Raw genomic sequence first — 12,631 nt, forward strand, 5'->3', positions numbered from 1 at the left:
ATTTCAATAGCACTGCCCCCAGGGAGAGAGTGGCTCCAAGCTCTGCACGAAAAAGCAGTCTGAACTGTGTCAGCTGCACTGAGTGCTGAGTAGGCACTTTCCTCATCAGAGCAGACCCGTTCTGGCAGGAAATGAGGCCACGTAGGTGCTGCCAAAGCCGAGGCAGCCATATCCCACGGGTCAGAGGCTCCGCTCGCATGCGTCAGCACACTTCCAGAGAAGCTGAGGGAGGTGCACTGGCTTACAGACCCATGTGTCTGTCCTATGGGTGAAAAATGGAATTGTACTGCACTTGCAGTTGTCCTCTGGGAATTTTAATGCACAGGTAAACTGAGACAGCATCAGGTACAAGGCATCAACAAGCTTGAATGACTGTTTTACAAAAGCAGAAACATCTCAGCTGCTACAAATGGGTTGAAGGGATGAAAGATTTTAACAGTAAAACAATGCAAATCACAATTGTAACCTTCCATGCAAGTTGCCCCAGTTCCATTAGCAAACCATTCCAATCCAGGCACAAAAGAAGGTTACAGATCACCCAGCTGCAGCCCAGAGGTTGGAACAGATTTGTGTAAAAGTATCCAACAACTCAGCAGCAAATCTGAGAAGACAGAAAGTCAGTAGTCTATGTTTCTCCACTGTTCACTAAACTGTTGTCTGGCCCATGATTATATCCCAAGAAATTGCAAAATGTAAATAGATACGTTAGGTGTTGTGCTGCCTAACAAATGCTGCTGGCAGAACGCTAGTGGCAAGAGAGAGGCTCATGCATAGAAGCTTACATGTCCCATTCCTAGCTATGCAAAGAAAAGCTCTCCCTTGGTAAAACATAATCTGAAAGGCTGCATCACCTGAGTTTATTTATGCAATGACAAACATAAAAGCACTTCAGCTTAAACCACTTTTAAAAGTACTTTCTGAAATTTAAAAGAAACATCCCCTTAAGAGTAAGAAGCACTTTCATCCCCTTAAGAGTAAGAAGTACTTTGCATGTTCTTATGTTACCAAAGGTCTTTCAGTATGGGAGAAACCAACTAAGGAATTCTGCACAAAAGAAAGAACCCACAATACCTGGAGAAATGTCAAAGGTACAGAAATCACAGGCTGCAAAACAGAAAGAATAGGTTTTCAGTAAACTGGCAGGCACGTGTGACTGGAGAAGCCCAAGTGGGCCTCTGACCCTTGTACCTATCTATCTATCACAAGCAAATATATCATATTAAGCCTTTTCACCAACTAATCAATCCAGCCTTGTCGCAGAGCCCATTAGGGTTCCTGATGCAATTAAAGAAACAGTGCCACCAGTAACTGGGATGGTTTCAAAAGCACAAACATTGATACTGATTCTCATAGTGCATCTTTAAGCTCTGTAGGGTCAAGGCACTCACATGAGAGCTTAGGCAGTCCTTATTGATATCTTTACATCAGCATATTGTACACACCATTAAATGGTTAGTAGACTGAATGAATTTATGAGATACATGGGGTGAGGCAGACTGAGCCTAGCAGAATCATATAAGAAGGTCTAAAACATCCAACCAGCCTAACCTTTTATCCAACAATGGCAAGCAGCAAATGCTTTGGAAAAGAGCAGGCAAATCAGTCTCCCCTGGTTTCCCTCCCAGTCAGCAGTCCAAGGACTGCCTCAGGTGGAGCTTCCATTAGGACCATCAAAGTAAATAATTGCTGTTTGTTTGTTTGTTTCTTTCTTTCAGAATTAGCTTCTCTCTCTGACAGAATTTCCCTTTGCTATGTTCATAGAGTAGTCGCAAATCTTCTGATCTTAATTAGCTCCCCAGTCAGTACAACTTTTAACAGCTGCCTCTTTCCTCAGGTCTGCTGATTGTTCTGGGCATAATCCTGAGATGCTATTCTTTTGCAAGGAGTGTTTGCTGTACCAACACAGAAGTCTGTCCCTAAAGTAAAAGAATTACACGATGGCCCGAAGAAGCCATGTAGCCATCAAGTCACGTTCACACACCTTCTGTTCCATTCCACATCTATTAAAGGCAGTGTTCAGTCTCATAAGGGTCAGACGAAGCAAGTGTTCAATTTTCTGTGATTATTAAAAGCAGAAATTTATTATCCTGCCTCAGGGATTACTAGGACAGGAGTGGAGTAGCTAAAGCAGTAATAATTTTCCTATCCAGGGAAGGGGGAATATCAAAGTGTTTGGATCATCCACAGTACATGAAATGTGAATACTAAAATCAGGTATAATCCATCATACCTGCTAGTAGAAGGATTATGTTCATGACTCTGAAGATTCATGGGATTTCAAATTATAAACACCTCCAAAAGGAGCAAAAGGGAAGAGCAGGAGTAGACTGCCAGATATCAACTTCCCTTGTCCTAGCCTAGAAATAGTACCTATAGTGTCCTTCCCTGGCCTAGAAATAGTACCTATAGTACCATGTGGCAAAACAAGCACAGTAACCTTGGGGTGATGCACCCTAATCTGCTATATCAGTTGATTAAGGACGTTTTTAGAGAGAGGGTGAATGTCCATGGTCAGTAGTTATGCTACCACATCAGAGAGCAAAATTGTCCCAACACCAGAGCATCATGAGTAATATCCTAGCACAAGTGTCCAGCTTACAGCATCCATCCCCATGACTGCCGAAGGGGCAGTCCTACTGCCCAGACCCTCTTGTCCCCATGCTGCCACCAGCAGGGCTCACAGAAAAGGAGACAGACACGAACTAGCTTTGGCTGGAAATAGTGATCCTACTCCAGTTAAGGAGTGGGATGAAGTGAATGAGCGTGAGGGTCTACAAATTTTCAAACACCTCCAGGAAAGCAGAGAGGATGCATAACACAGCCTCCCCCATCCCACCACCCTGTCCTGCCACCCCCCACTGCCAGGCTCCCTCAGCCACTCGCAAAGAGGCTTTCTGTGCTCAGAGAGGTGAGTTTTCTGCTCACCATCTGCACAGCCCCCTAACCTTTGGGCAGAGGATGTGTGCACCGGGCGGATCACACAGACTATAGCTGGAGCAGCCCCATCTAGTCCCAGTGCCACTCCACAGGCCTGAGCTTGGTGGGGAGAAAAAAAAAAAAAAGAGAAAGAAGGCGAGAAAAAGAGGAGAGTTGAGCAAGGGGCAGAACTGTGGGAAGAGCAGAGAAGTAGAGAGGGAAGGAAGAAAGCGGAAAAAAAGGAGGAGAAAGGGGAGGAGATGAAAGGCAAGAGGAGAACGGAGGACAGGGCGGGGAGGAGGCGAAAGGCCGGGGAGGAGAGGAGGGAAGCAGCTCGGCAGAGGGAAGGGACGGGACTCGGCGCCCCGCGGGCCATGCGCCTCCTGGCCACGGCGCTGGCCGCCCTGCTGGCCACGGCCCTGGCCCCAGGTAAGCGGCACCGCGGGCGCGAAGCGGCTGGCGCCCAACCCGGACAGCACCTCCCGGCCGGGACGGGGCAGCCCCCCCGGCCGCCTTCGGGACCCCGGGCTCCGCCTCGGGCTGCCGCCCGCCCCTTCGCGCCGCGGAGCAGGGTCCGGGTCGTTCCCACGCCGCCGGGGAGCGGGTTGGGCAGCGGCTCCGAGCCGCGGCAGCGCCCGGGTCTCGGACACCAGGAGAAGGGGCTTAGCGAGAAGTTGGGGGTGGGGGGAGGTGCCTCCCGGGGCAGCCCAGCAGCACGGCCAGGAGCGGGTACTCCCGCAGCCCCGCGTCCCTTGAGCCGGCCGGGTCGCCCCCAGCCCCGGGCAGGTCCCTCACCCGGCTCTGCCACCGCCTTTCCCGGCTTTTGCAAAGCTACCTGACCCACAACTGTGTTTTCACAAAGAAAACAAATCCCACCAAAACAAACAGAAAAACCTTCCCCTGCAGAAGTTTACAAAACTATTTCCTCTGCCGCCTTCTGTGGGAGGCAGGAAAATATTAAGCTGCACCAAGCAACTGCAGGCAAAGCTGAGGCAGGGAAAGGTTTGGCACTTTTTTCCTCAGGTGCCTAGATGTAACAGACATCTAGTAGAAAGCAAACCAGTTGGTCACATGTAAAAAACCCCTGTTCAAGACCTTATGCCTCCCAATTGAAAGCTGCATTGGCCAGCATTGCATCCTAAACCTGCAAAATGGACACAGAGTCTGGATCTGAACTCCAAGGTGCATTGAGGGTTAGGGGGTGGGGAAGTCTTGCTCATTCAAGGTTAATGAAAGAGATCTCCACTTCAAAAGGGCAGGAGGTGGTGGAGGCAGAGGTTTGGTTCAAGTCCACCTTCAGTCACTGCAGAAGCTTTCTTGGAGAAGGACTTTCTGACTTTTGAAACTTGTAGACAGATCTGTTCAACTGAAAACAGCTGGTTGCTTTTGGTGATCTTGCTAGCCAGCTTATAATTATTTTTATTTAAACAAAGAATTTTGCTTCTTCCTGGCTCATATGCTCTTCTTACTTTTTAATTGTTGAAAAGTCAAAATAGAACAGGCTTTGACACTAAGCATTGTTGCACAGAACAAACTCCAACAGGGATAAAAACCATCTCATATGCTTCTGGTCACGTAAATCTGAGATCAGAAGGAAACTACCCTGATGGCATGCCTCTCTAGTCCCTTAGCTATCAGCAGGGGCTGAGGAAAAAGTTGTCTCAGCCCTGAAGGGTGGGTTGCAGACTTTGCCCACCAGTGTCCATGGGGGAAGGAAGAGGAGCCTGTATGTAACACTAAACCTGGATTGTGAGTAGTAGTGCACAGGAGCAACTCTATGTGTGAGTATCTCCACCGAAGCAGCTGGGATTCTTCCACAAAAACACAGCTACACTGAATCTGCCCACTAAACCTGAGGGCCCAGTAATGACTGTGGGTCCTTTGCTGCTGTTCCAGCACAGACAGAGGGAACAGCCCTGGCATAGACAGGTTTCTAATTGCTAAAAGTATGATTTGTTACTCTTGACAGTTCGATGAAAGAGTTTTGCTATGTAATGTGGCAGACAACAATGTCCAAACCTAGCTAATAATTGGAATTGTAGTGATGCAAGCAGAACTGGGCTGCTTTCAGAACAGGATTTTTCAAAACAGGATTTAGTCAGCAGTAACCTTCAGTTTACTCCCAATAGGCTAGTGAGACATGCAGGTGGAGGGTACCAAAGAAACAAACAGCTAAAACACTGGAATGGGGGCAAGTGAGATGGTTGCAAATAGAAGTGAGAGACATGTTTGGCGATTAAGTACAGTGCAAAGGAATCCTCATCTTTGACTCACTCTCCTCCGCTTTTCTACAAATAGTTTCCAGAAGGAAGACAAACTCTTGTGATGTGCTCCACCTGAGCAGTTACACCATGCTATCTATACTGAGAAGGCAGGAGAAGAAAACCAGTGATTACTCACTTTACTCAGCAATGTGAAGTCTAGAAATTCAGTGCTCTGTTGGCACACAAGCCTGCTCTCAAGTTGTGGAGGAGTCCCCTGTCTTGGCAAGGAACACATTACAAGGGTAAAGCTCACGCTGGGGCTGATCCAGCTCTTGCTAAAGACAGAAGGAACATCTCCTCTAGTGTCTGGGTGCTCTGAATGAGGCTTCTGCTTTCCACATAAGAGGTGAATGACCTCTTTCCTCCAAAATCCATCACTGTTTCTACTCCAATGGCAGCAAGAGGATAGCGTCATACAGGTACTTTTTTTCTGTTTTAAATAAAGCACCACGTGACCCTGTTCAACTTGAGATAAGACCATGGTAAAAGCATCAGGACATTTCCAAAGCGCTCCCCATTGCTGCACTTGTACAGCCACACCAATAGGAGCCACAAAAGGAAGATCAGGAGATGGGTTCCCACTTATCAGACAAGCCTTCAAGCAACTGGCCCTCTGAAGTAAATGAGCTTTCCAACATGAAGGAGGCAAAATTTGATATTTCCTTATAAAAAGGCAGGTCCCCAGGGGAAAACCAGAAGCCCTAGGTATAAAATACCAGTGTTCGTACGAGTATAAACATCTAGAAAGGGATCAGAGGCTCCATGTACAATGCTGCTTTATCTTCTTGCAGAGGCTTCCATCATCACCATATCTGAGTTCCTCTGTATTTTCTCTTGGGTACTTTTTGGCACTATAATCTGCCTAGTTCTGAGTTAAGCAATGCTCCTTTTGCCTTTTATTTTGTGACTCTATTCCACAATTAATCCTAGCCAGCTTTTTTCAAAAAAGATGTTCACATGTCAGGAAAATGACATAATTGTTTTTCTTTACAGTTTTCACAATGTGCATAATTTCAGTAGAAAAACTTTGCTTTTCATTTAACCAAACCACATTTTTACAAATGATTTAATAAACTTTTATAGCCTAAGTGATTATGAGAATCTCCAAAAGTACTGAAATTCTTAAACTTATTCCTTATTTTCTGAGCAGCAAAACCTCAAAAATTTATTCTTATTTCAGTGGCAGAGGAAACCATCCTATCGTCACATCTGCCTGTAAAGCACCCAGTTCGGATAGCTCCAGCAAGTAAAGTTTCATGCTTGGAAAGCTTTTGGTGGTATTAAGCCTTAATTTTAAATTTCAACATCCTGTTCTACTTGTGTGCTTTCTACAATCCAAAATAATTTCTTTCTTTGGCACTTAGAGGAATTTCACACGGAAACATCATGCACAGATAATTACATAAATAATCTAGGCCATACTTAACTGTCTTTTCTTAAAGAAATAATAAATTGTATAAAGAAAGGCACTTTTCAATTATTTTCTTCCTCATAAATAAAAGTAATGTCTGCTTGGAAAAAATACCACTCAATAGAGCTTTCTATTGAAATGACTTTAAACAATTTTTTTACTATTAATTTTCAGAGGGCTCTTCTTAAACAACTGCAACGTAATTTCTTTAATTCAGTGGATTTACTTTAAATAAGGTGATTCAATTCACCACTCCATTTCATGGCTTCACTGGGGACATAAAACCAGTGTCTCTGCCTCCAACAGTCCTTCAGAAATAGAAGGGAAATGCTTTACTTGCTTATTTTGAAGATAAATATATGTTTGTGTTTCAGGAGCTGATGTCAGACAAGAGTCTCTGCCAAAATGCTCATCCCCTTTGTTAAGTTCCTAGCTGATGTGCTAGAAAAGTCTCCAGAAATGAAAAAAATCATTCTTCCAGAGTTGGAATTCTCATTAGTATTTGACTACAGCATATTCACATAACAAGAAGCTTAATATTCACATTTTAGAGGACATTTCAGACTTTGCAGAGTGCATCGCAGGGAGTGCCTGCTTGCTGTTGAAATGTGATTCTCTCTCTAGTGGATGCCATCAGACTGGTAGATTACACATCACAAGTCATTTAGGGAACACATTGCCACAATATACCATTGGTCAAAAATAGATCAGTCTCTGATATGACTAATAAGAACATTCTTAGTGTACATTAGGAAGGAAATAAAATGAGTGTTGATTCCCATGCCTCAAAAATCAGTCCAGTATAGATCATGTCAGGAAAGAAAAATCTACCTCTAGTGAACAGCTATGGACTTCTTTTAACCTTCACCTTTATTGGCTATTGTTGAAAATAAAGGAGAGAGACAAAGAACTGGTCTAAGCTAGATTCATGATGAAGAACAGAAAAACAAGAGTCAGAAATCAATGAAAAAATGTAATAATAATTCGTCCCAATATTATCTTGTGTCGTATTTTGTCATACTAATAATGTCAGATTAAACTGAAGTTGTAGCCAAAAGGACTAATCTGACAGATTTAACCCAGAGTTGAGATGACCATGTACTTACGGCAGGGAGCATGTTATTTAAAACAGAGCACAAAGAGAACTGTAAAGTGAAGAGCTGGTTACAGGCATATAGGGAGGTAAGTAGTCTTTCAGTGATCTTCTAGGGAAGGGTATCAAGTTGGCATAAGATTGGTATAGCATATAGGAAAAACCGAGGACCAAGTAACAAACGTGTAACAGAATTAATTAAAGCTAAGTCATGTATTTATGGATTAATAAGAATTTATTTGATGCACTAGGAACTGAACTGCAAGTGACAAAGAATGGAAAACACACGAAGCGTATTATTTCATTATAAACTGACATATAATCACATATGAAAATTTCATGAAAAAGGACAATGTAATCCTGGGATATACCAGGCACGGATATTTCTAGGCAAATCTGGGAGGTACCGTGACTATTTCACAGGTACCAGTCTAAAATTCCCGTCTCCCACATAAAAATAAATTTTTAAAAAAATTACAACCAAACCCACAATTTAGTTTGGAACAAATGCAGAGAAGGGCTACTAATGTGAATAGGGAAGAGGAGATGCTACTAGAGGAGACCAACAGAGCTTGGCTTCTTTAGCTCAGCAAAGAATGAGGCACCATATAATTGCTTTCTATATGGAGTCAGGAAGTAAGCAGTAGAGAAGAAAACACTATTTAAACTTAAAGTTGGCACAGGAACAAATGGGCGTAAACTAGCTATTGAAACAATTTAGCAAGGACGCAAGTAATTGGAAGAGCTGGTTATGGAACAGCTTTCCAAAAGACATCCCTGGCTTTTGCTCCAAGGTAGCTTTACAGAACGATTGTTCAGACTTACAAAAGATTATGTGACGTTAAGCCTATGACAACAGCAAGGTGTCTGCTTCAGCCCTACCTTGTTAATTAGTATAAGCATTAATACTACAGCAGACTCAGTGAACAAGGACATTGTAACATCTGTAAGGTTCACATATAGACAGGAGGTGTCAGGCTCTAAAAGCTTATTAAATTGCTGCACTGAATGGATGTCATCAATTCACCTGCTATGGACCTGTGTCCTCAGACAGATTATGGTGTCGTTGTGCCAGCATGGTGAATTCTTACCAGCTTCTCTTTCCTTTGCAGATGTTTGTGAAGCTTTAAATGTGACAGTCTCTCCAGGACCAACAGTGCGATACTCTGAGGGAGATAATGCGACTCTTTACTGCCACATTTCTCAAAAGAGAAAGACAGACAACTTGCTGGCTGTGCGGTGGGTCTTTGCTGCATCACCTACTCAGGAGTATCTGATGATCAAAATGACAAAATTTGGGTCTGTCCAGTATTATGGAAATTATACTCATCATTTCCACAAGCAGAGACTTCATCTTTTTAAAGAGAAACATGGAACATTGTACAAATTTCTTATTCTAAGCCTCCAGCAAACAGATCAAGGACATTATATATGCAAAGTCCAGGAAATTGGCAAACACAGGAATAAGTGGACAGCATGGTCAAATGGCACAGCAGCTACTGAAATAAGAGGTGAGAGACTAACAATTTTGATCCTATGATATTTTTTTTTGTCCCATGATCCCTTTTTTCTTTTCTTACAAGTTCATTCTAAAGACATTTTAAGTTAGATCACTTTTAAGTGTTATCTGTGGATACAAGAAAACCTAATCATCGACTTCTTTACTTACATATTACAATTTAGATGTTACTCAGCCTATAATAAAATGAGTGAGAAGTGAGGAGATTGGTAGATTTGTAGGAGATCGTTATTTCTTTTACCTTTTACCAGAATCACAGTAATTAAAGCTCCTTTACATTCAGCTAGTGTGAGTAAACAAATGGCATTATTATTAAAATACAAAGAGACAGAAACAGAGAGAAATTGACTTATTTTCTGAAGAATACACAGTGGGTCAGCCAGAAATAGAAACACTGTATTTTAGATTTATGTTTTGCCTCTCTTAGTGTTTTCATTGCTTTTAAGTCTAGCAGCAGCTGGTATGTAGCATTTCTAGTATCACTTCTGTACTTTTGTTTATACCACTTGTAGCCAGAAAGCAGGGCTAGAAAAGCAGTGACCAGCTGGTATTGAACTTCAGATAAAGAAATTACCACCAATGAGCAAGGGTTTTGGACCAATATGAAAATGAGCCATCTCTTTTAGGATGGGTCAGCTCAAATCTAACACTGCCACTACACCCACACTTTCAGAGATGGGCGAGATCGGATTTAGAGAACAAAATCCTTTGAAGAAGTGGTTGAGCTCAGCAGTTGTGCTGTTAATGCTAGCTGGCAAACTAACTCCCTGCTTGTGGCTTTATAAACAGAAAAGTTAGTTTCCCATCAGGACAACTCTAAAGATAATACTAAAAATCAAGTGTGATTGCTTGGTCTGTGGGTCTGGAAATTCAAGAGGCTCATCCAGCAATCACAGAAAAGCTTGTGGGAAGAGACTGTACTTCATAAAGTTTCTGCTATTCCTTCTCCTGCTAAATTTATCACTGTGTTTAGACCACAAAGGTTATTCCTGTAGCTGGGAAACCCTGGTCCCAATTACCTACCTTGTCTTTTGGCAAACATGACCCTAGCTCTCCTCTGAATGCAATATTCTTCTGAGGGAACTCCACCTACTACAGGTATTTTCAAGATGGATTTGAACAAATTTATGTAGTCTTGATGCAAAACACATTCCCTCAATGCCAGTTTCACTGGTGTAATTCAGGTTTCTGTATTATTTTTCTATTACAAACACACTAGGGAGAGAAATGTGACAGTAAAAAATAATCTGAGTGTATGATCTCCTGTGGATAGCTCTCATGTATCACAAGCTTTCACTTTCATCTATCAGAATTTTGAGAATGATGTGAAAAAATACAGTATAATAAGAGATAAAGATCAGCTTCACATTGACCAGTGATGTTTACATTTGTCTTGAGAGATCATGGCATTAACATACTGTAATTAGCTGATTATTACTAGGAATGATGAAAGACATTGATGATCCAAAGCTGAAGTTCTGTTTGGGTTAGTAGCAAAGACCATGGATCAACTTTAAACAGCAGCAGCAAGAAAATCCTAGTCTAAACTATTTGGTCTTATTGGGCATGCAAAACTTGCCTGGAAATCTTGTAGGACATTCATATGGGATTTTTTCTGTTTCCTGGTTGCAGACAGTCAGAAATATAAGTAATGACAGAGCAGGACCCAGGTCCAAACAGGAACCCCAACCCCTTACCTGTCTCCACCAGGGAAATGCCCACCCGTCCAGCACTCAGGCCCCAGCTTTATACATCAGCCATGCTTGTTTTGCAGACCACAAAACTGGGACTTAAAGTAAAACTTCATTGAAGTTCATTAAACTCTTAAATACAAATCACCAGAGCAATAAGCACCGTGGGTCAGAAATGTAAATCTGCAACCAAATGTCATCTGTAATCCATAATCTTGTATCTTAAAGGAAACAAAAGCTTACATGATCACACTATTAACTAGCCTGCACCCTTTTGAATCCATGGGCTGATTTTAATGAGATAAAAGTCTTAAAAAGATTAATGTACAAGTAAAGTGAAATTGGCTGGGGGTAGGGAGAGAAGATCTGTATGAACTTCCTCCTTGAAGGAAAGTTATAAGAACAAAAAAGTTAATTGTTGTTCTTGAGCTGCCATGTGCCCAGTAACCTTCCACATCACAGTTAGTAGCTGGGTCTCCTGGACATACCACGTGAGAAGGAGTCCAGTCGTAAGGTTGTTGTGGACAGGAGAGCCATTTGGGTGTGGAACACAGAATACATTAGTTTCACAGCTCAAAGAACAGTTTCTTGTTTGATTTTTGTTGCTGTTTTCATTCCTTTGTTTTTAAACAGGGAGGAGTAAAATCACTCGAGCCCATCTCCTGCACTCAGCCATCTTAATCTCTGAAGGGCATTAAGTTTTACAAGCACTGACCCCATGTTGAGTAGCTGGAGCCAAGACACAGTGGTTAGCCTTGTAACCACACAGGGTTATGAAATGAAACTTTATTGCTTACATGATTTAGTCCTACAGACTTCAGGCGTTAGGTTGCTTCATGCTCAGCAGTCGTTTTTCCCTGCTGTTCCTGTGCTTGGCTCTCCTCCTCCTCTCCCTATCTCTCCCTCCTTCACCCCTTTAGATTCAGCTGAAAGGAGAGATTCAGTATCTGTCAAGAAGAAGGACTGAGCATTCCAACAGCCCTAATCTCCTACCAAAATCTGATGTGGGGAGGGAAAGCCAAGGCTCTCATGTCAGTCCACAGAGAACAAGTGGTTGAAATGCTGTGCCAGGAGAGGAGGAGAGGCTGAGAGTAACTACCAGGTGTTGTTACTCTGTTGTTACTCTAACAGAACCTCAAATGGGTGTCTTGCAGGCCTACAAGCCCAGCTAGGAGTCCACCATACAATCACAGAGTCTCCTTGAGAAGAATTTTTGAGGATAACTTGAAGGAAGGGAGTTAGAGGAGGCCAGGTCTGGTGTCAAGAGACAGAGGGAAGCAGTGAAGGGGGAGAGTGCTGTTACAGCTGTGGGCTTACACTATTCTGACCCTTCTCCCCAGATCCTTTGCACCAGACCTGATAGCTGTCTCCAAGAGAAGTACACTGGAGGACAGAATGTATAACAAGTAATGTGTTTCTTCCGTGAAGGACTTGCAAAATAGACCAATAGATGTACCCAAGAAGTGCAGAACAAGTAGCAGGCTTGTGGAAGAAAAAAAAAAAAAATAAGGAGGGAGAAAATCAAATGGAGATTTTTCATTTCATAGGGCAGGTCAGCTGTTTAAAGAGTGTTTTCTCATTCACTGAATGATGGAATTTCTTAAATGCCCATAGTGAAACATATGGATTTGTCAGAAGTGCTTGGAAAGGGAATGACACCTTCCAAGTAAATGGCAGCAGAAGAAAAACAAAATAAATTATTGTTAGACTACCTGTCATACTCTTTCTCACAACAAG

The 12,631-nt window shown here is 42.7% G+C and overlaps 1 protein-coding gene across 2 annotated transcripts in view; it reads left to right on the forward strand.

Annotated features, from left to right (window-relative positions):
* Positions 1-3,161: 3,161 nt before the first annotated feature.
* Positions 3,162-12,631, forward strand: part of VSTM4 (V-set and transmembrane domain containing 4) — a 39,114-nt gene continuing 29,644 nt past the window's right edge. The window contains exons 1-2 of one of the 2 annotated variants that reach the window (XR_011740302.1): positions 3,162-3,345; positions 8,797-9,195. Coding sequence is in view for 1 of the 2 variants with exons in the window: in XM_065843959.2 (XP_065700031.2) it covers positions 3,177-3,345; positions 8,797-9,195 (568 nt within the window). In the remaining variant the exon portion in view is untranslated. The remainder of the gene's footprint in view (positions 3,346-8,796; positions 9,196-12,631) is intronic. The other variant, XM_065843959.2, reaches the window with a different exon arrangement.

This window comes from Patagioenas fasciata, chromosome 8, assembly GCF_037038585.1.
Source record: "Patagioenas fasciata isolate bPatFas1 chromosome 8, bPatFas1.hap1, whole genome shotgun sequence".
Classification (NCBI taxonomy): domain Eukaryota; kingdom Metazoa; phylum Chordata; class Aves; order Columbiformes; family Columbidae; genus Patagioenas; species Patagioenas fasciata.